This window comes from Triplophysa dalaica, chromosome 22 (genome assembly GCF_015846415.1).
Source record: "Triplophysa dalaica isolate WHDGS20190420 chromosome 22, ASM1584641v1, whole genome shotgun sequence".
NCBI lineage: Eukaryota > Metazoa > Chordata > Actinopteri > Cypriniformes > Nemacheilidae > Triplophysa > Triplophysa dalaica.
In genome coordinates this window covers 16239997-16267769 of record NC_079563.1, presented here as the reverse complement: position 1 = coordinate 16267769, position 27773 = coordinate 16239997, and the positions used below count along the sequence as shown (strand labels likewise).

General features: G+C 37.3%; 1 protein-coding gene across 1 annotated transcript in view; it reads right to left on the bottom strand.

The window, feature by feature from the left end:
* dscama (Down syndrome cell adhesion molecule a) overlaps positions 1 to 27773 on the bottom strand; it is a 53892-nt gene that overhangs the window by 23031 nt on the left and 3088 nt on the right. The window contains exons 2-3 of the mRNA XM_056736013.1: positions 19997 to 20314; positions 19465 to 19611 (exon numbers count right to left, since the gene is read on the bottom strand). Coding sequence (XP_056591991.1) covers positions 19465 to 19611; positions 19997 to 20314 — 465 coding nt within the window. The remainder of the gene's footprint in view (positions 1 to 19464; positions 19612 to 19996; positions 20315 to 27773) is intronic.

The window sequence follows — 27773 nt, the reverse complement described above, 5'->3', positions numbered from 1 at the left end:
GAATTACATGATCATTTATTCGGGCCTTTTGTTTGACAAAAAGGTACCCTAGATATTGTTATTACTTACAGTTTTTATTACATGTTAAATGATACATTTTTTCAGTAGCAATGCCCATTTTTGCTTGAATATTAAGCTTATTAAAGTGCTGTATAAAGCTGCTTAATTTTTTAAAAAGGTATTAAAGCACTAGAACACCGAGAAGAACCGTTACTTGGCCAAACTTGTCTCTCCAATATTTTGAATTTAGACTTAGAAACCAAGCTCAACCTCTATATGTCAATGTACCATACGGTTTGTTTAAATGCAACCAAACTGCAAAACCCATTTAACAAATTGCTTATTCAATCAAATGAACATATAAACAAATTTCAACAAATCGTTTATTTAATACAATAATTCTACAATAAAATAATAATATAAATGTATATTTACATGAATAAAATATAAATTGTTTAATTATTAGAGACTAGCCAAACACAAACAGGAAGTAAACTTGTGGTCAGGTGTGCGCGCATCCGGTGTGTGTATATATATATATATACTGTATACACATACATGAAGTTAAGATCACATATTTGTGACCCTCAGTCATAATTATAGCCAACAATACATTGTGTGGGTCAATGTTTGTTTTACGCAAAAAATCATTAGGATATTAAGAAAAGATCATATTCCATGAACATGTTTTGAAATTTTCTTCCGTAAATATATAAAACTGTATTTTTGCGAGTGGACGCAGCAAAATCGCAAAAAAAGAAAAATGGCCGGAAACACGTCAACAAACTTTACATACTGCAGGCCGCTCTTTGGGAATTACCCACTCAAGTTTGGTATCTATGTAAAGCTAAGAATTTCTGCATTTGGATTTATCTGCTCTCCACAATGTCATTGCAGTGGTGAGTGTTAAGACAACCCCGCTTCTTCTTAAACCGAGACAACACCGGGAGGCGACACGACAAAAGACATGAATTAATAAATAAAAAATTGTATCTCAGCCAAATATTGTTCTATCCTAAAACAAAAACCATACATCGAGTGAAAGCTTGTTTATTCAGCTTTCAGATGATATATTATTCTCAATTTCACAAAAAGACTTGTTTTGTGTTCCAGGGTCACATTTAAACTAAAATAACACAGCTTGCTTAGACAAGCAAAGACCAGACAAGCTAAACATCACATCCCAGATCTCTTATTAACTCTTATTAAAATTATTTTCCCACACTCCTTCAGTCCGTATCCAGCAAATACACATCACATTGAAGTTAAATGCGAAGTACATGGTTATTTGTAGTCTTTGCATATGAGTACTGCTGGTATATAAGCAGCCCTGTCTTTAGCGACAACAAGAAAATAAGTGTGTGTATGCGTGTGGAGATCAGCAGCAGACAAGCACATGCACACGTCTTCTTCAGAGATCTCCCATTTACTCAAACATACACTTCAGCAGAAGCAAATTACATTTCTATCAGCAGTCACGCTTAATGTGCTGCTGTATTTGTCTTCGGAAGGACGAAAAGATGCTTTCGTATCAGAGATGGTGCCGTGAAAAGGCCAGCCATTGGGGATGAACACACTTACAGACGAGCTGACGGGAGAGCTGTGTGCCCCAGTTTCTTAATCTGATCCCTACTGATTTCAGGTGCTTTAACTGTGTCGAGACGACAGGTTACTAGTTTCCTGTAATAGAAGATTTCTCTTTTTCTCTCTCTATCTATTTCGCTTTCTCTCTCAACTGCGCTCAAGCTACTCCTTGACCTCCATGCATCCCACAATGCTGTTGTGACTGACCCATTTGTACTGTATACTGTATATAGACTACAAATGGGTAGTTAACAAATAGACTGTATCACATGTGTTTTTTATACATATTCATTTCTTTTATTAATATTTATAATGTAAAAAGCATACAAGAGATTTATCTTCAAGGTATGTCATCATTGACACCATTGGTCAACTACCCAAATTCAGAATGATTTCATTCAATTAGCCTACAGTATATGATAAATGATGATGTTAATAAATATTAGTACTTCATTAATCATGTACTGTTCAATTAACCCTAAACCAAAGGTTGTTTTATACATATTTTAGGCTTTTCCCAAGTATGTAACTGGAACTGATGGTAGTTCCACCTTTAACAGAGATTTCAATACGTATTCCAGAACACACCTGTCAAATGGGAACATTATCATCGCATTCAACAAAGGCCTCTTTCCTCAACTCTGACAACACCCCATAAGGTATCCGAGCAGTTAATTGAGTGTGTGTATTCTGCACAATGTATTGTGATCGATATTATCGATCCAGTTCGCCTCTGACAGCAGACTGTGGTGTGCAATGTGAACAGCAGTGAAAAGACTTCAAAGGTGCAAGCATTTGATTACACCGAGATGTTTGATTTGTTAGGACTGAAAGCTTTACAATTCATTTAAATAGCTTGCATAAAATTGCATCGTTTATCAGTTTTAAATGACATTACTAACCTCATAATGTACAATTATATTTGAGAACTCAGAACTGTACTTGAACGGATAGTTCTCACAAAAATGAAAATTCTGTCATGAATAACTCACACTCCGGTTGGTCCAAACCTGTATACTGTACTTTTCTTTGTTTGGTTGAACACAGAAAAATATATTTGGACGAATGGTTGTAACCAAACAGTTCTGGGCCATCATTGACTACCACAGTAGGAAAAATTACAATGGTAGAAAAAAAAGCGCCTTAGAACTGTTTGCTGTCCTACATTCTTCAAAATATCTCCTTAAATGCGTTATAAAGTATTAAGTAATTTGTGCTACTAGTCAAGGGAGGTCCAGGAACTGTTTGCTTACAAGCATTCTTCCAAATATCTTTCTCTGTGTTCATCAGAACAAAGAGATGTATACAGGTTTGGACCAACTCGATGGCGAGTAATTGATGAATTTTTATTTTGGGGTAAACTATTCCTTCAAAAACACACAAGACTGATTTTAAACATGCATCATTTTACCAAAGCAAGTGCATAAAACATTGACCACTTAAGTAAGATAAACAAAAACAAAAAGGATATAAAGAATTAATTAGAACCTTCCCACTCAAAAGCCTTTTAATGTGTAAAATGACTCACAAATGTACACAGAGGCCTTTTCACAGAACTTTCATATGCTAATTCTGGCTGGTGCCTCATAGTAAATTTGTTTTCAGCTCAAGCATTTAGTGAGAAACTGCTCGCAAGTCCTTACTTCACTCGAGGATTCTGACTTCATAAAATCTCTTAAATGCGCTAAATCTGCAGAATTTATTTTCTTATTATCTAAAACACTGTCAATTCTGCATGCCAGCTTCACTTTTACAGAATCTCATCTTGTGAAATGAAACCATGTGTAGCGCACTGACAGCTGATGTGGCATTTAGTAAAAGACTATTGAATATTCACACAAACTTACGTCATATAGTCTGTTTTTTTAACTGTTGGCATGACTGCGTGTTTAAATAAAATGATTTATTTAATCCCGTGCCCTAGTGTTTAAAAATGAATATATGATGAAATAACGGACGAAACAGCGCTATACTTCACGTCAGCTGTAAAGAAACGAAACGTCGCCATCTTTGACTTTCCCTTTGTACGTTCGACTTCGTAAAACGCAGCTGTGCAGACCAATCGGCATATGACATCAAGGGATCGCGAGAGAATAGTTCTGCGTTCAGTAAAGCACCGCGGTCGATTCACTCTCGTGTTACTTCGATATCACGACTACTCTATCAGTGCCGCATAAAATCGAATAAATGTTGATTATTCAAGACCATCGTTCGTGAGAACGAAAACCTTTATTAGTTTATTCGAGTCGCTCCCGAATTAAATTTTTATCATAATACATATAGGCAGGGCAGGTCTTTCTTAAAGAGAGGCGTTTAATAAAATGCTTAACCATGATAATAACTGAGATTTAGTCTGATCTGTGTCTTTATCAATGAGTAAGAGAGAGAGAGGGAGAGAGGGAATGCAATTAACATTGCTGTAAAAAGCATCATTTGTCAGAGGGTAAGATGTTGACAGCAGCTGCCGTTGTCAAGGTAACGTGGTCTGTCCTGTTACTGTACACTTCTATCTACATTTGAAGAGGACTGAAGCTGTACAAAGACCGTACAAACATTACATTTATGCATTTGGCAGACGCTTTCACCCATAGCGACTTACATTGCATTGTATTATACATTTCTTTTCGTTTTGGACTATGTGACCTTGGCATTGCTAGTGTCATGCTCCATCCACTGAGCCACAGAAAAGCTTCCTTGATTCAAAAATAATAATTTTGCTTAACTTGGACTCAATAATATACATTAGGAATTTGATTGTGGGTCTGATTGTGTAAAGAGGGCAACAGAGGAGCAGTTTTAATAAATTGTGATAATATTATGAAGGAAAAAATATGTTTAATAACTTCTAGACTACCGATGAATGATGTACAATAAGACATGAAATGCATTATCAGTTTTGATAGTATATTGATATATACTGTATAAGATTGTGAATTAGCATCACACTATGTATCATAAATAAAATCATTTATATTTGTTACTAATATAAATTACCGTTTTATTTGTTTCTCATCTGAACCATAAGTGCCAAATGATGAGAATTCACAAAGCTCAGAAACACACATCAGGATCTGGATTACATTTTCAAACAATCCTGACCCTTAAAATCATTTAGGCGCTCAGCTGCGAGACGAGGGATTGAAAACAGAATCTCCAGTTTTCTGATATCTTTTCATTATGGATGAGAGGGACCATAATTCAGAGGCATTAAATATTCAGGACCGAGTATGAGAGCGGGAGAGTAAAATAAGACAACTGAAAGATAGATGTACAGATGAATGCTTGCGACAGTGAGTGTGAGAACACATGTCCTTGCTGTTGTTCTCAGTTCATTAAACTCCTGGAAGTAAAAAAAGGCAGCGAACTGAAGCCTATAATGTCAAATCATGTGCTAAATTAGATCCTGTTAATCTTTTATAACGCTGCTTCCTGGGAAATGAGTTTTATTTACAACGAGGAGTTGATGACAATAAAACAATACAGCTTTATGGATGCAATTAAGGCAAATAAATAAGCTGATGTCCTTTTAGAAAGCAATTTACATTTATGACTAACAAAATGTTTAGAGAATCAGAACTCCAGGGGTTTAATATTCTTTGGAAGCAGCTCTGGAATTGGTCTTATTTGCTTTAAAGTAACTAGTGCCAGAACTTGTTTTCTCTATAAAATGAGTATTTGACCATGTTTCTTTGCGGATAATCCTCATGCACCTCTGCGAGTCAGTGGAGAGATGAGGTGTGATAACACCCTGTCAATTAACCTCGGGTTTTAATTGCTCCAGGGGGGAAGTTTCCGTTCCCCTGTGACTGTTGGCATGACTGCCGTCGTCGTCTGTGTAAACAGGAACAGACGGTTACGTGCATTCTGGGACTCCCAAACAACAGCTCTCCATGTCAAGTAGACACATTTATCTACATACCGATTCCGAACGATTGAATTTTTACAACAAATTGAATTGACCATTTGTCTATTTAAAAAAAGTAAACATTTATTTACAAATATTTTTAATAAACAATCTAGAAATAAAAAAAACTCTAAGAAAGACCACTTAGCAAGATGTAAACACTGGTCCACAAGCACTTTCAGTTCCAGTTAATTTTTTAATCTTTGTTTAAATGTTACATATAATAAAATACTAAAACAAAGATATTTGTTAAACATTTTGAATCAATGATAAATGTTGTATCTTGTTCAAATGTTAAGTGTAGTGATGAAAAACTGAAACAGGAAGTTTATGTGGACCAGAGTTGTTTATGTTTGCCAAAGTGGTCTATACACGAGGTGGTTGCCAGGGTGTTGCTATGCAGTTGCTACGCTGTCGAGTGTTCGTAGTGTGATGCTGTTTGGTTGCTAAGATGTTCTAGATGGATTTTAGGGTATTGCGAGGTACAAAAAGGTGCTTCAAAAGGTTCTACGATACCATAGAAGAACCTTTAACATCTGAAGAACCTTTCTGTTTCACAAAAAAGTTCTTCAGATTATAAAAAGTAAGAAAGAGATGGTTTTTTATAGAACCTTTGACTGAATGGTTCTTTGTGGAGCCAAAAATGGTTCTTCTATGGCATCCCTGTGAAAAACCTTTTAAGCATCTTTATTTTTAAGAGTGTAACCTTTAACTTTTGGAAATCTCTCTGTTGTTTATGGTGCAGTACATTCGGATAGCGTAAACAACGCAACTGATGTCATGAGGTGTCATGGAAGTGGGCATGTTTTACTGCGTAGCCTGTTAACTGTCACCCGTTCCGTATACGGGACACCCAAGATTGCGTCAATATTGTGCATGTAATTTCTAATCGAATTATAACAAACTATATATCATTGGAAAGGTCTAAGACACTAGAATACAGATTTCTTTGGTGTTTTTTAAAATAATTTATGTAGGGAGAGTAATTTATTCTTTTTTATAAAGAGTGCTTAGATTTTTTGTTATCCTTTTTCGACCGGTATTTCTTTAATGTATTTTTTAGTCAAAGAAAACATAAACATTTTTTATAAAAAAAATTGCAATTACCCTAACAATGTACCTGTTGCGTGTGATTTTTTTCAAAAGAGACCAACCGTAAGTCTGTATTCCAAAGAATTCATGAGTTACCGCCATTTTAGTTCCAACATGTGTTTTCATTTGAAGGCTCAAAAAGGGCTCCAGCAGTTAACGTTTTTCATTTCCACAGTTGTGGAAGAGTTAAAGTGATGTACCATTGTTTTGAATTCACCCAACCAGAAAAACCTTTAAATTATGTTCTTTTGTGTTGAGCAGTTAGAGTGAGCAAATTGTGACAAATTATTTTTAGAGGAACTGCTTAACGTTAAATCAATAGTAACAATAAAGCCTACCAAAATGTGAATTCCATTCTGCACGACACGTGACTAAAGTAAATAAAACAGTAGTAATACAGTAACATCACTCTCTCCCTCTCTCAGGGCGGGTACGTAATGGTCTTTCTGTCAGCTGCTCCACCTGAACAATGTGCTTTGAATGTTACCGTGGAGACAGACAATTACTCCATTATGCTTTTGTAGAGTTGACATTGTTCTTTTAGCTCTCTACATCCTCCTCCGGAAAATCATGTTTGCCCTCGCGCACGCAAAAGAGTGTGCCAAAGAGCCTAGAATCTACTCTATAAAAATCCTCCAATCACAGATCTGTATGCTTATGCTGTTAGACGTTCTAGATCTTATCTTCATATTTTAGCGAACAATGCCATTTTTGATGTGCTCGAATTCTACCTCTCGTCCCGACTGCAGCTGCCGCTTTCTGAGGTAATTAGCCCCTAGCTACGGTTTAATTGCCTGTCAGCACAAGCAGTAAAATGCAGGTTAAACGCCCAGGTGCCAAAAGGCTGTGTTTTCTCTGCGGCTGCCGCCTGCAGCGCCGTGATGCGCAGACACCCTGTACACTGCAGCAGACAGACGGCAGGGAGAGAGAGACAGTCGGTCTGTGATTGGGGCTTCTGCAGTGTACAGCTGTCCAGCGTAGATTGCAAATTTGCAAAAGTCAGGTTGTCATGTCTGAAACCCCCACTTTATACCCAGACAACCTATTTTTCTCGTCCTGACAGCTGTTCTTTTCCCAGTAACAAACCCCCGAAATGCAGCGCCTAAAAGCTCTCTTGCTTTTCCGAGACGTCAATTTTGCGCGCTTTGCATCCTATCTGACTCTCCACCGAGAGACATATTGCTCTCTTTAGGTGTGATGTGACAGGCAGAGGAAGGTGAGCTGGTTACTGTGGCAACCAGCGTAGTGACTCGTAGGCTGTGACATTAGCACGGAGAGGAAGCGGGTGAGGGGGGAGTTGGGGGGGTGGTATTGCTGGAAGCAGATCAGAGCGTTCTGACAGTGGGCCACTGCAGCAAGACGTCCACACTGCTTCCTTCTCAGAGGAATGAGCGCAAGAGAAGAAAATCTCGTTTTAGGGTCCTGCCTCTGAGGATGTCAAGCCCCCAGCAATGTCTTACTCTGAATTCATCCGAATGAACGTTGGGAGTAAAATTTGTTTGCATTATACATGTAATACATGGAGCTTTTTTGATAGTCACACTTGTTTCAAATTGGACGGTGTGGGAATGTATGTTTAAGGGGAAATCTGGCCTCTGGCAGGTTTTTTATCCACATTAAACTGAAATCGAGAATAAAAAGAAAATTCCAGTTAAAACAACAATAAAAAATGCTAGACTACAGTTGAATTAAACCTTCTTCAATATTGATCATACTTTGAATATTTTTCACAAATCTTGCTCATAAAATATACAGCCGTGAAAAAAAATGTACCTTTCCGAATTTTTATTTAATCATCATTTCTAGATGTATTGTGGTCATTTCAGTCTAGTGTCTGTCAAATTTCCACAAAATCAAACCTCAGGAGTGACAAAAAGTCATCCAACAGCAATGTGAGAGAATGACAGCAAGACAAGACACATGTACAATATTACTATTGTACTGCTTAAAAGTGAAAACTTGTTTTCTGAAGAAACTGTTATTTAAATGCAATTATAAAAAAAAAATTAAATTTGGGAGAAATTATTATTTTCCTAAACACATACCTATTAATAGTAAATTCAGATTTTTTTTTTAAATGGTCTCTTAATTTCCTCTGTGGATGTGAATACTCTTACTTAAACTTTTTTGTTCACCTTTTCATTAAATACACGATAAGAGGTAAGAAACATCTCAAACATAAACCTACATTCAACAGGAGTTTCTCACAGGTGTCTGTGACAGATCCGCTAGCTATTGCCGTCTTCCAGAGATCAATCTGAAATCCAGGCATTGCTGCGTGATCAGAACGCTTCTCGACATTATGCAGAGAGAACTGACAGATCTTTGATCGGGACAACAGACTCCGCACAAACCTAACTCCCCTGCATCTCTGAACATCCGCTTTCATGTCTGGTGAGGTTCTGGTGCTCTGGGCATATGGTGCCTGGATCTCCTGTGATGACAAGTGACAGGTTAACAGAACCACCCGTGGGGGGCGCCGCACTGCGGCGGGGGGAGAAGGTGGGATTGTGAGTTTGCTAAACACTCCCATCTGTTCATATCCTGAGGCGCTTCTGTATCATCTTATGCAGATGAACTTGTACGGGAGATGCATACAGTTTAGTTAGGAGTGCAGTCAGATGACAAACACCGAAGCTCGGGGTCGGTCTCTGTCTGTGAGCAAACCTTCTTTTGAGAATTAGATCAGTTTGAAGACATACGTGAAATCCTGCCAACTTATTTTTATTCATTACCTACAGCTAGGCTGGAGGCTGTTCCTTTAAAAGAACAGCACTCTCCTTTTTCTAAAAGGCTGTCATCATTTACTCACCCTCTTGTCATTTCAAACCTGTATGACTTTCTCCTGAAGAACACAAAAGAAGATATTTTGAAGAATGTTGGCAACCGAAACAACAGCTGTACCCATTCACTTCTATTGTATGGACACAATCAATGCAAGGGTACCACCTTTGTGGTATCCTTTGTTCTGTGACATGGGTACCACCTTTGTTCTGTGACATTCTTCAAAATATATTCTTATGTTTTCCGCATAACACAGGTTTAAGATGCTGGTTTTGCCTCAACCTAAACGTTGTATATCTTTCTAAGATGCCACAAACTTGACAATCTTTGGCTGGTCCAGCAATTTGTTAAATAATGTGCATGTGTTATCTTTCGTTGCATATCCTTAAGACGTTCATTACAGTCTAAATCAGTGTAAAGCAACACAAATCTGTGCAGTGATTGAATTCGGATCAGTTAATCCTCCAGAGAGATTGAGGTATTATTGTGTGTGTGTTTTTTAAAGCAGATGTCTTATCCTGTGAAAAATCTGTAAAAATAGTCAGATTAGCAGTTTGAGAACATTGAAACACATGTGATTTTACATTTGGCGGGCACAGAGAACGGTTGAGCTCTTTAATCCTATAGTCCTGCATGTAACCAGATGCATATTTGTTTTGGGTCACAGACACGTTTAAAATAAACCTAAGGAGCTTTCTGGGGGAACAAAAATTGGCATATTTCAAACGAAATCCCTAAGGCGATTTAAGACTGATATAATTACAAACGTACTTGTTCCTGTATTTGCATGCAAGTTATGAAGCTCTGAATTAACAGATGATAATAATGCTGAATATTTGATCAGCCTGATTGAGCAGATTAAACTCGCACGACAGCCTGATCGTTTAAAGAGTGTAAAGATGAACTGCGGCTCTTTACAGTCAGAGATGTTGTAGGCACTGAAGAGGTAATGAGAGCGGGTTTTCAGAGCCTGTCAGACCACAGTCCCTCATTAGGTGCCAATTAGACATTAACGGCCTGACTTACTGCCATGTAGAGCAGTGATCCGTTTCTGCCCGCCCCCGGTCACCATACATGCCCAGACACACTGAACACATAGGCCTGCAGTTGTCCTCAGAGTAAAGGCTCGTCTACATTATAACGTTAAGTGTAACTATATTTGCATCCACACTAGCGGACGATAATGTTAGGTTTATTTTAAGCTTGCATTGTTCCCAATCACTAAAATAAATGTACTGTACAAGACCGGTTGCTGCTGCTAAGGCTTCTGTTTTCATCACCGAATGTCTTTTCTCCAAAATATGATAGCAAAGTCTCTGAAGGCCAACATGGTGCTCCAAGTGGCTCCAAGTGGTGCTCCTGTCCGGGATGTAAAGCATATATTTTGCCAGCTTACTCATAAGCGTACATCAGTATATAATATCCCGCTGGTTTTCAGCTACTACGGACTTTTATTCTGTGTCGCGTTTATCAATAGCCAAACACCAGCCATGAGGGCTAGAAGGATTTTTCCTTTATTTTTTATAGTTTATAGTTATAGTTATTATGTCAACACAACTTAACACTGGCTGATACTGATGTTTTAAAATTAATAATTTTTAAATTAGATAAAACACAAGTTTTTTTAAAGCGTAATGTTCCCCCAACTGTAAAAGTGGTCCTAACTTGAGTGATTTTGACAAACAAGTATCAAATACTATAACGTTGCTGTAATGTATGTGATTTGACAAAAATTCAAGCTTTACATTTTTGCTTTTACCCTTGTGTGGTGCTCGTTCTTGTGGAACCCAGTTTCAATGCAAAAATGATTTTTCAACCTATGACAAAAAAATGTTTTGCCATTCTTTTAAGTATTTTTCATAGATTTATGAATAGCACCTTGTTTTCACAGTTGTCATAAACAGAGCTAAATGACAAATATTACCCAAAATACCCATATTGTCTATGTAAAAGTAAACATTTGCATTTTTGCATTAACAGTTATGGCTTTTGTTTTATTTGTTTTTGGTCATTGATTTAAAAAACGAATAATGCTGTTCCCACAGCCTTGCCTGTAGCCTAAAGTTAAATATTTTCATTTAAATGATTTTTGTACTTTTGTGTTGTGTTTTCTAATAATCGTACATTTTGTATGAATAAAAAACCATGAGGACTGTGTCAAAGTTATATCCTTTTTCCAAAAAACATACATTACATGGGTTCACACCCAATGCGACTATCACGTTCCACGCTCTTTATTTATTACTAAATATTTATTTATTCCGCGGAATTTGCGCGGAAGACGAGATTGACACATTTTGCAGCAATTGCGCCACCCCGATTTGCGGCATTTGCATCGCCTGCTGCGAGTTTGCGTCTATTTGCGTATTTGCATTGACTTTGTATGTAATTTACTCACGCAGAACGCTTGATTCGCGTTTGGTGTGAACACCCCATTAGACAGCACATGCAACATCAGATCGATTGCAATACCACTTTGAGCATAGCATTCAACCCTGTTACGACAGACACCCCAGGAAGGTTAAAGCAGACTGATTCTTTCAAACCCTCCTCACTTTTGAGTGTCAGCGGGCCGGCTGTCTGAAGCACTTCAGCTCAGCGGAGAATCCTGACAGGTCACCAAAAACCAAATATTTGCTCTTAAGCTTCTGGCCGCTGTAATTCATTTGTTTTTGTCTCTGTGTTAATTCTGTTCATCTCCATATGCCAGGCGGATTACCGCACACCCAATAGATCTGCTGTCTGGATGTGGTGCTTTAATTACTCTTCGTGGCCCCTGTCTGTGTGGCCCCGGATTGTGTCCCAGGGGTCCATTTTCAACCTACTTATCAGACAAGTGGCATCAACATTACAGAGCGAAACTACACACTGTGCCATCTACATCTTTGGGGACCAAAGAGCGAAGAAACGGTGGCATAGATCAGAAGAATTTTTAACGATTGGTGTAAATAAGAAGGATGTCTTTCATTTAAAATAGTCAAGGGGCTTTCTGTATGATGATTTGAAATGATTGCCAGTGATTTGAGATTTAAAGTGAAAAATTACATATTATAATTATAAATTACATTTATAATAGAACATATTACTGCACACGTATTTCACACATTTTTTAACATAATTGAATTTAAATTATAATTGAATTTAATTAAAATTGTTTAGAATTTTTAATTTATTTTACTATATAATATATATTACAGTTTTTGAAATTGTGAAAATAACCTCATAACAGTTAAAAGAATCCAAGGAAAATCAGCACTAAAAATATTGGGAAGTTAAAAAACATTAAAGTTAACTTAGATACAGTAATGAGACCTTTGGGGAGTAATGACAAAAAATTAGAAGAAATTTTCTCCGCTGTTAATGAAATAATGACATATTGGCTTAGGTTTACAGAAATTTTGTATTAACCCAAATTGGTACATGTTCTTTCTTTCTCCTTTCAGTCTTAGACCTCAAAGGTCAGCTTGCTAAGGGTCACCCCCCCATTTCCTCTCATCTGTCTGTCTAATCTGCCGAGACCCATCTGCTCAATGCACCCCACGCAGAACACCAGGCAAACAAGAGCAGATCAGAGCCATGACAACAGCAACACACGCTGAACTGACAACAATATTTGTCCAGTGTCTACATGCTGACAATAGAGATTTCAGAACAGTTGTTTCATTCAGTTAAAGATCTGATTGATTACATAGGGAAAGGTTATTGTTAGCCAGACGACACACCTGTCTATGTGCTTATTTGACCAAAAACCACTACAGCAATAACAGGTGCATTGACTCATGCAATAGCCCTAAAAAATCAACCAATCATCTTGTGCAAAATTAGAAATAAATACAACAATAATACTAAGGTGTCATTAGTTATAAATCAAGGTTCAGATGAGAACGCATTTATACATTTCAACACATTTTAACAAGTGCGGAGTCTGGGGTTAGTCATTTATAAATAATGCACCATATGTTCATGATATTCATATCAAGGTTCACTTAAGTGGAAATAAACTGATGTCTGATGCGTTGGCTTCAACGGATGCTGCCAGAACCTACACATCAAAAAAATAAATGTATATCATTAAATTAAAATTATTCGGATTAAATTTTTTTGTTATATTGTTTCTTTACTAAAGCTTGTCTTAAAATGAGATAAGTTTGTTGTTTTTGAATTGGATTTATTAGATTAATATTTCAAACGTTTTTTTAATTGTGATAAAGTGTTAATTTATATTTACAACAAGTTTATATTTTGTTTGTGATTTGTGTCTAAAACAAGAAAAAAATGATTCGCTAATATTCTCTTGAAACAAGTCGTCATATCTTTTGCAAGTTGTCCAGTCAAGTAACCTCTGTTTTAAAGATATTTATTTGAGATATATTAAATATATATTGAGCAATATTTTAAGACAAACAGACGTTAAGAAGATCATAATATGAGCACATGGAAAACCAGCTGTAAATCTTTTCATCTGTAATAATATCTTCATTAATGTAATTGACAAATAAACGTCTAAATGTTTCTTATATGTGTGACCACATTTTCTTTTAAACTAACAATGAATATAAATCTGTCTTTTTGCTATTTTATATTATGTATATAAATAATAATAATATGAATAGAACACATTAATAGTTTGTTTTCTACATTTTTGCTATGTCAGACCATAGGACACATGGATGTATCAACAACCAATTTTTTAAGGCAGTATAGGTAATGTACAAATATCCGGTCAAATGTAAAAAATAATTTTTACATCCCCCAGACTCTCTCATTGAGTAAATGAAGAGTCAAAGTTAACTGTGCAGCCACTCAGAAGATGGCTGCTCATGGTCACATGACGTGGCCTCCATTTTGGAGTTTGCATGTTTGAGCACCAGCGGCAAAGCTTTACTGGCAGAGGCAGAGAGAGATAGTCGTCCTGAAACCACAAAGCGCACAAGAAAGGATGAAACATACTTACAAACAGAGTGAGTAATAACTGTTAAGAGAACTGGGTTTATCTTCTCCGCACAGATAATATGAAGCTCTCAATTAGATGAAACGCAACCCCCCTCAGTTATTTTGTTGAATTTCTCCAGGCAGTTTACAAAAAAAATGCACAAGATTTTATTGGCTACCGATAGCAGGCACATGCACTGTTCAACCAATCATTTACCTACGTTGCTGTCAGCTGACAACCCTAGCAACAGCTTTTCTATTTATTGTGGAACGCGGAAGTTTTAACCTCGTTTGAAAACACGATTATATCTTGTGCTGTTTGCAATTTTCTGATAAATGTTTGAACATTTTTGCATTGTAATCCCTCTTCAGTATCGACTGCATTAAATTGCCCCAAATAACTTTTTTTGTATATATTTGTATCTGCCAAATGGCGTTGTGGTTTTAAACACATTTACCCTGTATTGTATGAATTTATATCAAGTTTATTACATGTGGAAAAAAAATATTTTTTCATTTAAACTACTTAAACAAATTCAGTGTAGATGTGGTTGTTTGTTTTGAACAGTACGGTGTTGTCACGCACATAACCTTCTGTGTTTTACTCTTCCTTGCATTTCAAACGCATCCCCTCTTCCAGAGATTACCGTGAAAGCTCCTGCCAGGTTTTATCCCCTTTTCTCTTTGTAAACAATAGAAGAGAAGCAGTGCGCTCGGAGGCTGTGGTCACGAACACAATGAATGAAGCAGCATTCAAACGCTCTGCGGCAGCTGCCCGTCGTCGATAAGGGATCGTGGAGGCACTTCTCAACCATGATTAGCCGTTGCTATGAAGAAGCTAATTCCAGATCGCGGGATATAGAATTCGAAGTCAAAGGTCAAACGCTAGTTACCTTGTGATTATGATTGTAAGCCGTAAGGGAAATAAAATGTTTTTTTTTTATGTGAGTCGGGTAGTGCTTATATTTAGGGATTAATTGCTCTGTCTAGTTTTAATTAGCTTTTGGTTTGTGCGTATTGTTAATCTGTGTCGCGGGTGCGTTTGGTGAGTTGGATGTGATCCAGTCTGGAGCTGATCGGCCAGAGGATGGATAGATTATAGATGAAATTACCCTTAAAAATTAAAACCGTATACTTTGCTTAGCAGTACAGACGGTTTCAGCCTCATCAACATAAACAAACATTATGTGCCCCAAAAGGCCCTCGCAAAGAATCTATAACTGCTGAGTAGTTTTAATTTCATACAATTCATAATAAAATATAAATAATTCATATGAATATAATTTGAATATAAAATAAATTATTACATTATATTTGTATCAAATACAGACCGAAGGTTAACTTCGGGCCAGGCTCGTGCACACATGGCACATGAAACCATCTATGACAAATCCATTTAAAACCTATTTTCTAAATAGGACAAGTTATTAAAATATAATTTTATTTGATTAAAAATTAATAAAAAATTCTTTCCAGCATGCTCTTTTAGTTTTGTAGAGAAATATTACAACAGACCACATTCATGTAATATTCAAGAAAACAATAGATTAAGCCCATCACCTTAATTTGAAAGCCAAGAGATTTGAGAGCCTTTGAGAACCTTTTCTTTATCAAAGCACACGTGTCTTTTCCTCTGTGTACCCATAATTCTCTCTTGCGACCTCAGAATGATTAATGCACACGATATTGATTTTCTTCCCCTTTTCAGAATATCCTTTTTATTCATCTAGCTAAGCCTCTCTGGTCTGAGTGGAAAAGACACAGGGAATCAGAGAGCACTGGGAATTCTGGGAATTCCGTTCACTGCGCGCTGATGTGCGGAAAGGGTTTTTAAAGAGTTTCGATGGAAAGAGCATCGCTCCCCACCGGTCCTTCTCTGGATTGCCTGTTTACACATGCTGTCCTCTGCGGGCATGCTGACCCATTTTCCTGTGGATAACAATGCTTCAACCAATCACAGGGAAACCGAGAACCAGAACCCCCAATCGTGCCTGTCACAGAAGCACGCGGAGGAGAGAGCCCGGCCTCACCCAGAAAGAAGAAAATCCGCAGTGGGGACTGATATAAAGCTTTGCGCTGCAGTTACTTTGAATCCTATGTAAGGTTCTTCTTCTCTTTCAAGTTACACGTTTGTTGGAATTCAATAATTTTTGCGTATAACTGGATGAAGGCTCTCTTAATATTGAGAGTTTATGAGTATTTATGGAGCTTATTAGAGCTAATGAATCACTTTGTAACTGCTGGGCCTTGTTAGATTCACCCCATTAAATACGCGATGGGTTAAACATTCGTTCTCTCTGTGATTTGTGATTTTCACAGAACGGTCAGCTGGCTGCTCAATTGGTTGCAAAATGTCAACAACACACACTGGAAAACATGAAACTTTCTGGCGTGGCATCAGCTTCAGTTGACACACCAGCCCTGAGGTGGGATTTGCTTACTCCGTATCCAAACTGTATCCCCACGAATTTCACATGAATTTGTAACGTTTTCACGAGGCTGTTAATTCGTATAAATTCAAACAATGTGAATTGTAAAAGAATGTATGATTGCAAGAAAAAGGAAAAATAAAACCTCACCTCTAAGCCCAGCCGTGCTGACCAAAAGCAGATCGTCTTAAATCGTACAAATGAATTCTTACAAATTCATACAAATTAGCCACCTCGTAATTTAGTTACGAATCGCCATAAATCTCAATTCGAGCGTGTCTGATCATATGTTTCTTTTAATTTTACTGCATGCACATACAATGCCACCTTTCTCATGATCGTTCAGATCACGTGACGATCCAAATCCGCACCAATATGCATTTATTCAGGGAGACGGAACTGCGGAAAATGAGCAGAACGGAACCAGAAAAGGAGGGGGAATGAAACAGATAGTGTCTGTCTGACTGTCTCCCTCTTTAGTGGTTATTCTGGCCCGAGATCTCAGCAAGAGGGGTGTGAGTGGAATGCTAAGGACTCTCCAAAGTGCCTGTAGCGGTTTGTTCTGTGGTTTATCGCAGTGTAGCACAGCCGCCTGCAACCGGATCCTCCCAGAATCCCATGCGACAAAAAAAAACAGTGCAATACCAAACAATACTGAATGTAATTCAGTCTTGACACCACAGCCGACCGCTACGATATATATATTTATTTATATACACACGCACATATATACTCAGTATATATATATATATATATATATATATATATATATATACAAATAAAAACTTCTACATGTACTGTATATATTCACACCATCACCTTGCAAAGTAAAGTTTTGCATAAAGCACTATTAATTTTTCTCAATATTATATGTTATTAGATCAAACCAATCTCAAAACGTAACATGCTTTACTACCTGATGGAGTAGGCTACAAATGGACCAGACAGAAATGTGGCCTGAAAATGTATATTTTATAAAGAAAAGAAGAATAGCTTCACTTAGCTTTATGTGAGATCGCTTAGAAAGCTTATTTATTCATAAGATCACGTCGAGAAGAAAAGGTCTACCAACATTTTAGAGTGGCCATCGTGCAAGACACGCACCGATTCCTCGAAAATGTGTTTGACAGTCTGTTTTGAAAGGTAAAAGTGTTCCACATGCAGTGAACTGTGTTTAAACTGTGTTTGTTTGAAGAAATATTGCTTTCTCCATGAAATATTAAACGCAGTAAAAAGAGGCGCGGAGAACCGGCAAAAACTAATGTTTTGTGACAGCCCCTATCAAATGACAGACATCTGTCAGATTCATTGCCTTTACACATTCTCTGACTCGACATACCCATCCCTGATAAAAATTAGCTCCGACATAAGTGAATAAAATGTTCACACGCGTCGAGACTGAGCATTACATATGAGACGTCTGAAGAATTGTAAAGACTGTGATTTAGGATATCGCTAAAGAAAACTGTCCTCTCCGGCAGCTCTGAGTGAAAATGTGCCACATTACTCCCTAAAGCAGAATAAAATATGCATATATCTCATCTGTATCTTTTCCTTCACAGAAAAATGTAACGCATCTATGTAAAATACCCCCGTTTAAACGATCTTTGATTCTTCATTGAATTTGCTAAATGCCCTATAAAAGTGCCGTCAACCCTTAGGGGAGGAAACAGTTGTGTAGACGAGTGGTCCATTTAGCTGATACGAATTTTTCGCTGGCTGCCGTTGTAAGGGAAATGGGTCAGTGTAGTACGGCTCGGTCACACTGTTTTCACCGACCGTTTCTTCAGGATTAGTCCTTTTTTATAGAAGTGCCACTGTGACAGCATGCCAAGTTAGAGACTAATAAATCTAACATTGTCACCGACAGGACCAGGGATGACTTAAAGATGTGTTTTTAGGAACAGATTTGGGATTGTTAAAGTGATGCAAAACCAAAAATCACAGATACTGCATTGAAATTTGTTCCTCGGAACTGCACCAAACCCTCAGTGTTGCGTGTAGACAGTACTTTTTATTATCGCACAATATTATGATGTTCAACTGAATATTAACATTTATATTACAGAACAAGTTCACCCAAAAATGAAGACAATACTTTTATGAATGCTTTTTTTGTCATGTCAATGAACAACCTGTTCGCACCCAATTGCGTATAAATAACACGCTGTTGCATTATCGTCTAATACGTATGCCAAATTGCGATTTTGCGTGCATATGATACGCCAATGTTTGCTTGTACCTGGGTGGAGAGCAGCCATTTTAAAACGTACATGAAGAGGAATCACTGAAATAATTAAAATAATAAGGTTAGGTTTAGGGTACAGGTTATAATATGCACGGACACTAACATTAGGTTTAGGGTTTGGGTTAGGGGACAGGGTAATGAGACAAATTGCTGTTTAATATGCAAACACGCTAATTGGCGTATCATATGCATGCAAAAAAAGGCGTATTTATGCACGCAAAATCGCAATTTGGCGTCCGTATTATACGGTAATGCACAGCGCTTTATACGCAATCGGTGCGAATGGGCTGAAATGAAAGTGGATAGGGACTGGGGTTGACAGCCTCAGTCCCCATTCACTTTCATTTTAAGGAAAACGGCAACAAAATCATAATTTCTTATCAACATAGGAAAGAAAGTCATATTTTTCATTTTTGTTTGAACTATCTCTTCAAAGCAAACTATCATTGCGTCCTTTAAAGCACAAGGCAAAGAAACAACCAGTGTCCTACCTGAGACGAGTGGTACCGTGTCTCTTTCCCATGACACAACAGTGATGTAGTTCTCCACTGAGGGAGGAATAATGCACTTGAAGACCGCTACACCGCCTCTCATTGCGGTGTGGTCCGCCACACGGACCGTATAGGGCTCTCGTAAGACTGCAGGGAAAGAATTAAAACTTTGAAGTAACTTTTTTTGTTTCAGGCACCTGAAACTCAATTTAACATTTCTTATAAAAGTGGCGCATCCATTTAGTGAATTAGGTGCCCGATTTACTGCCCCCTGGGATTCTGCTCTCTAAAAATGGTTGTGAAATATAGGTATTTAGTCTTTTTTTGCCTTAAAAAATGTATTATTTTATTTCTGGCCTTTTCAGGACTGTAGTTTGGAGGTTTAGACATAATGACCATATAATATGAACAATATAAAAAATATATACTGTATATTATCATGGAAATTTAGGAATTGTTGAAGAATTTTATGGCGTTTTTTAAATACTTGGTACAAACTTTAATAGCTTCAAAATCTTTGAAAAACACTCACCGGCCTTAATATGAACATCTTGGCTTCTAATTTTCCCTGAAAGATTTTCCGCTGTGCAATAGTAAGTGTTGTCGTGAATCACTTTGCTAAAGCTTGACGGAGGAAAGTGGAAGATCTGGAGAGTGCCGTTTGGGTGGACGTGGCGGATCCCTGGGACGTTGTAGCTCTCCTCGCCGGTGGCCAGATACCAGCGCAGGGTAGCGGGCGGCACCGCTGCAGCAGGACAGGGAACATGAGTTCCCAGGGTGCTGGCGAACACTACCTCTTGCAGAGATGCATTGACAAAATACAAGCTGGAATGAAGATCTTCACTGAGAACTGCGGGAGACAAGACATGATGAGAGGTTAGTATACATCCAGTGTTTACATGAAACAACTTGTCAGCATTTAACTTGAAACTTACTGACCAAACCTTTAATTTGTCTTTTACATCAAAATTGACATGAAAAACAAAAAATGTGGGTCATAGAAAAACTTCTATTCTATGAAATCACAACTGTACAAAACTGTATGATCTGGGCAGCTCATTTGCAAACATGGCAAAACATATAACCATTGGCGCAACGTTGCACATGGGGGTAGAGACCAGGAAAGCAATGCACAATGGGAAAAGTCATGGCTGACTATAGGTGAATGTTTCTGTCCTTTTTAACTTACAGTATATGTTCAGCATTTTCGGATATCCCTTAAGGGTGAGAAATTTGAAAGTGTTTTATGAAGGCATGCTAAACTCCACATGGCATTCATTCTGAATTTAGATTGAAGCGTTTTTATAATTTAAATGTTATTTTACTTTTTTTTTAAATGTTGTTAAAGGATACTTTATTGTGTATCCTCAGCCTGCGTGCGTGCATGCATGTATTGTTCTCAACTATTGATTTAGAGCTAAGCATCAGAAAAAAAGATCAAAAGAGCTCTAGATCTTAAGACAATCCATTAAATATTAAAAGATTTCACGTCAATACTCGACAGATACACAGAGTTTTAACAAATATTGCGCACATTGCCACAAAAGATAGTACTATCAGAAAGTATTTTACATTATTACTGATATATTTATTGTTTTATGCTTTCACTATTATATAACGTAATATTCATACGATATATATATATTGTAAAACTAAAGGATGTTTCTCAAAACTCAGCATCTGATATTCAGATATCAGGCTTGCCATCACAACCATTTCCCTGCATAGATTTAACCTCAGATGGGCTGAAATTCTGAATTTCTCTTTCAAACTCAGATTCCAAAACCAACGCCCAAAAAAATCATCCCAGTCTAGTTTTCTAAAAGATAGATACGGGCAGGCAACTCTCTTCAAGTATAAAATTCATTAATTTTCAATTAATCTGTCTTTCACAGAAAGCAGAATATGGCGCTCGAAGCTGCTTGATGAACTGTGATTCTTATCTACTCTAAATAACAGACAGAACGCTTTCTTTGTCACTTCCCTTTTTGCCTTTCAGAGGTGATTGTTGTAAATTCTCCCAGCGAGAGGCTCTAACACGCCGTCCCTCTGTGCTCCTGTCTGGGCTTGACTCAGAGAGATATTTATGGGGTGAGCATGTGACAACTGAAGGGCAAAGACCATTTTAAAGTCAAGCTGATATAGGGGGCAGGGTTGTCGGGTAGGAGCATTTATTCCTTACAATCTCTCCACCAATTAGGATGAATGTCTTTTTTATACCTCTATCTTCTAAGTTCTGGAAATATTAAAATTGAGATATAACTTTACCTGTCATAAGTCATGACAGGTATTTATTGTCGAGGGCTGCGCTTCCCAAAAGCATGAAAAGCCTACGTTGATCATAGCTCCATTGGTGACAAAGATTCTAAGATCAACTTAAGGTTACGATGCTTTTGGGAAACGCAGGCCAGGTCAATAAAAAAATAATACAATTTTGCCACGTTGGGATGAAAGAATGAGTTCAATGATTCAAATGATGAGCCAATTTTTAGCTAATAATTTTAAGGAATTGGAAAAAATGTAAACATTAAATAGTAAAATGACATAGGCTATTTGTACATATACATATTATTTGCTTTAAATTATTTTGTTATTTTGTTATCATCATCTTGGCCATCGCTCATCTATTCTCTCAATTTAATCCTCGTCGTTTTGATTAATCACATTGATCAACCACAAGTCATGACGTGATGTAGCTTTGGTCAAACTGTGTTTTTTTTTTCATTTATACATTTTTTTTATCAATTAATTTTTGTTATTTAAAACATTAGGTTGCTAATTCTGTAACAGGTCTGACTTTACGTCTGTAATGAGGTGCATTCAAGCATAATGACAGTTACATTTAGAGCGAGCAGAGATACGTGATTGTCTTTTGAAAACACATTAGCATTTGTCCACTGATAGTGTGTAACCAGCCATCACAAGACAGCCTTTTCAAAACTAGCCAGGCGATTTATTTAAGTAACATGTAATCAATATTTACCCGGCAAACTGCACGGACAGCCCTGGAATTAACCCTTAAAAATCTGGAATAGGACCAGGTCTGGGGTGCCATATTAAACCATGACAACATTGTCTATGTAGACGTACTGTATAGCATTCAGTTGCGGTATTATAGGAGATGTTGAGAATGGTTAGAAATCATAATTTTTTATGTTTGTTTACGTTTATGTTTGTCACTGAGTTTTGCAAATATCTAACCAATAAAAGGTAATAACAGTGCGTGTCAACTTTGACCACATTAAATCATATAAAAATAACAGTATTTTTTCCACTTCCTGAAAAACTGTGAATTTGGTCATCCAAGGTTTCGGAAGGAAAGCGACCTTACTCTTCGCATGCTCCTGTACCTTTCTAAGATCATAAAAGCATGTTTTCCCACGTAGAGCAAAATAAAATGTAATACTATCACACTGTTATATTCATGTTTATAAAATATGCTTTGTCTGTCCTTTTAAAACCAGCATAACATCAAAATCAAATGTTCGGATGGTTTGGATATTTCCATGATGAATTGCTTATGTCAAATATACAAAATTGTATGCCATGTCCCTTTTTAAGTATGTGACTAATTAATAATTCATAAAAATGAAATCGTCTTCATTGACTGCTTGTCATTTAAAATCTGTATTGCTTTCTTTCTTCTGCAGAACACAAAAGAAGATATTTTGGAGAATGTTAGTGACTTAACAACAGCGGTACCCATTGATCTGCATTGTTTTGTGTCCACATAGAAGTAAATGGGTGCTGTTGTTCCCTTTACCAAAATTCTTCAAAGTATCTTCTTTATGTTCTGCAGGAAAAAACATACAGGTTTGAAATGAAGAGGGTGAGTAATAATTACAATTTTGGGGTGAACTCTCGTAAAAAAATCTGATCTGAAATCGTCTGCGATAAATTGCTTGCATAATTTATAAAAAAACAAAACAAATGATTGTTAGAATCATGTCAGACAGTGCACCAGTAAAACAAGCACACCGTCTCTCTGAGGATGAAATCCTGACCCTGTTGTGGGTGGATGGGTCACTCTATTGGCTGCACGCCGACTGTTTGTGTTGCAGAGAGATTCCCCCCGGCCTCAGCACCCCGTGGGTTGCGGGACCTTGACAGGACGTCACCGGCTCAAGGTAATTAAAGCAACGGCGTGCGGAAAGCCAGCGAGTGCAGGGGGAGCCCAGAACATGGGCCAGAAGAGTAAAAAATCCTGTCCCTGCCCCGGGGCTACACCGAACCCTGCGCCGGGGAGCTGTACCGGAGCACCGCAATTTAACCAGCTCGCAATTTGCTCTCATGAATATTAAGCACAGCTCAGCGTGTCTGGGTTAATGGACCACCGCTCTCTGCCAATATGTAAAGCCCAAGATATCCCCAGATACCGAGAAGGGCGAGAGAGGAAGCAGCGAGCGTCCCACTGGAAAAGCGGACTTTCTTGTTTTTTTTCATCTTTTAAGTGAGATGATTTGAATATCATCTGAATAATGTCAGAGCAAACGTTCGTTTAGAGCTCCCCGGTGGTATGAAAGAGATCAAACGGCCTCCGTGGATCTACATCAATTATGTCGTTGATGTCTGTATCTACAGCACCGCTGACTCGGAGGATGATGGAAGGCGAGCGGCGTTAAACGAATGCGCGCTTGTGCGTAATACAACAGTTCTGTTACTTAGTATGTTGCCTGGACACTGTAGGCTACATACATTCAATGTAATTTAATTGCAAAAGAAATGTGTTTGTATTTTATGTTCATTTACTAAATCCCACATTTTGGCGATGAATGTTGGTGATATCAACACCGAACCATTGCTGTGGTTTTGGTGGGGTGGGATTTGTTAACCAAGGGCAGATTATAGATTTAGCTGCTGAATCATACCCATAAGGCTTAAAAACATAGAGAAACTTATTTTCTTTTTCTGTGATGTCAGCTATGTCTCTTTTGTAAACGTGTTGTGTGCTAATATTTGGGTGCGAGGTCGTCATCTCTCCGGCAGAACAGCAAAAAACGCGCGTCACTGCGCACCGACGCAGCCAAGCAGATGTAAATGTATTCAGAGCATTTAGTGCTCAGGATTAATCGAATTATAATTTAATCATCTGATCAAACAGCAATTAGCATAATCACTTCTGGGGACGGGCCGATAGAGAACGGAAGAGAAACCGAACGGGCCCGAGGCGCGAGTAGCTTTAATGAGACGTTTGCCCGGATCTGAATATGTTACATATTTGCGTGTTGAAATTCTGTCCAATTTGTTGCAATTTGCTGCGATGCATGGACACATGATGTGGTCAAACCATCACTGTTAGCTCACACTTGCGCGTGTAAAACTTAATAAAAGCCTGTTTTGGAGAGCTGTCAGAGCTGTGCTATACTTGCTTTTCACTAATAAAGTAAAGGTCTTTATTAATATCATAGAATAACCATTATGTGATGTTTTCTGTTTCACAAAAGGTTCATTGTTGTGAAAAAGGGTTCTTTTAAGAGCCTTTGACTGAATGGTTTCTTTAGGGAACCCAAAAACTAGTTTTTTATAGAAGAACCTATTTTTAGCACAAAAATGTTATTGTATTGTATTTATATTATAATAAAAAATGAAAGATACAAAATATAGATATGTTAAGAAATATATAATTAACACATGATTTTTTAAAGCATTATATAATAATTATAAAACACTTTCATTAAAAATGTACCTTGTCTTATAGGCGTACTGGTTTAAAATAGTTTTTTCTTTTATATTTTTATTATCAACCTGCACCCCCCTTCTGTATCTACTTTTGGGCGACATCAACAAACCAACTCATTTCAAACCCCTTTAAATCCCCAATCACATTAAAGTGAGTTCATCCAAAAATATCAATTCTGTCAGCATCTATTGACCCTCGTGTCATTCAAAACCTGTATATGAGTATTACTTCTGTGGAACACAAAAGAAGGTATTTTGAGAAATGTCTCTGTGGTTTTGTGTCCAAATAACGGAAGTCGATCTTGATTGGTGAACAACATTCTTCAAAATATCTTCTTTCTACAAATGAAATCAAAACCGGTTTGGAATGACATGAGGGTGAATAAATATTGGACAAAAATTGGGGGGTGAACTGTCCCTTTATGGCCACCACATCATAAATCCCAATGTGTACAACCGAACTCAAATTATTGCAGAAATCACACAGCAAACAGGTCATACGTCTTGATGATAGCATCTGTTTTAGCAACAGCAAAGTGCACAAATATGGTCGTAAACTGGGCAGATAGCTGACATAGCACTTTATACTGCTTGTAAAAGCTCACAAAGAACCATCCATTCGGTTTTTGTGTACACTCAGAAAACCTTTTGTAACACTAAATTATCTCATCTACAGTACTGCTTTTTCACCACGGTACAAACCAAAACTCACAATCTGTCCTTTCTTTCTCCGAAGAAAATTCATGGTGTCCATCATTCATTATGGTCACAATTAATGAGCAACAAAGCATTTCGTGCTCAAGTCATCAAGCTTCCTTGCTGAAAAAATGAGATTGAAAAGTCTAATCAGTAGAAACACAAGGTGCTCTTCCTGCCAAGTCATCAAATCAGGAGATAAATACATATTATGGCTGTAAGCACAGGGCCGTCTGTCAGGCATATTTCCTGCTATACGACAGTAAGCTGTACGAGTGAAAAATATGAATGCTGATCAGCATTAGCTCTCATTACACAGTTAGCAAAGCTGATCATCAAGATGTCATTATGCCAAACGACTCGCAGAATCACTGGAGAATGAAGTGTGTGTGTTTTGTGCTATCAATACAGGGTTTGACCCTACAAATTGTGTCTGTTTTCAATACACGTTGTGATTTTCTATGGTATTATGTGCCACTATATTACTTATTTTCTTCTTTACACTTATTTTTTACTTCTAGGTGTATATGATTTGTTTAATGATTCATGCTTTGAGAAAAATGAGCTTAAGGGGAAAGTGTTAAAATAAAATGTGTGCAAATCTTTGTCGCACACATTTACTGAAGGCACCTTCACATGGTATTGTGTCTACACAATTTGTCTGTTTACTCAGTAATAACGTGGAACCAAAATTGTAAATAAAAGTGAATTATTCTGATAGGTTTGTCTCACGGGGTAGTTTTAAGTCATTTAAGTTCTATATTAAAAATAAAAGTCTTGTCAGAAAATATGCCTATAGTATAGACATATTTCATGTAAATCGGTGTGTGTTTGTGCATCATGTTGTGGAGACCGGCCAATGTTCTCCAAATAAGAAAATTCCTTAATAACATACATGATGTCTACGTGAAAATCTAAAACATGTAAGGAAAAACAAATGTGTGTGTGGGTATTCACGCTTAGATGCATTTAACCAGAAAGCAAAACTTTGGTTTCAGAGGCAACAACATTTACAAACCTTATGTGCCAAAAACTTAACTTCCGGTAGACCTTCGCAAAGAATCTATAACAGTTGAGTAGTTTTAATTCAATTTAATGTGGTTAATATAAAATAAAAACCATTGATATAAATTAAATATAATAAATGGGCATATTACTAGACACTAGCCAGACCAATAAACAGAAAGATAATTTCAGGCCAGGCGAGTGCCTCCGATGAAACCGTCTATAAATAAAATGTTTGTTTGTTTGTTTATGCACATGGTAGCAACTAAGATTTCATGACAAAAGATTATGACCATAAACATTGACTAGTATTGTGTAAGTATATTGAGAACTGCAGACTATTTAAAATACTGCATGTATATTCACAAAAAAACAATCTTTTCTTTTCCAGTTTCGCAAACATTGTAGCTCAGATTTTTCTGTACCACCAGTGTGTCTTCAAACACTGGTGTATAGTTGAAGGAAAACAAATGGATGTGCCCACACGCTTTTCTCTGTTTGATCTGGACTCAACTAAAAGCTCTCTTAACCTGTTTCGGTGAAAGGGACAGCTGATTGGGCACTTTGCTCTTCCCCACGCTGTTTATTCGTGTCCATTTGAGTGTGTGTCAGAGCTGGCCCCTAGCATCAGTTTACAAAAACAACAGCACTCCCACTTTCTGCTGCGTCTGTGTGCCGTTCTGTTCTGTTCCAATTACATTTGTGTGTTAATATGCACGCGCTCTCAAGTGCTCTCCAAAAACACAAGAGCCGTTGAAAACAACTCAGCGTGATTTTACATGCAAAAACATTAGTTGTTTAATACCAGGGAGCCGAGTTTATGAAAACGGGGAGTGAATCGTCAAAATGTTTGTTTTGGGAATAAATATTATGAATGATTTTTATTAAAGTAATAGTTTACCTAAAGTGACCGTCTTGTCGTTTCAAAC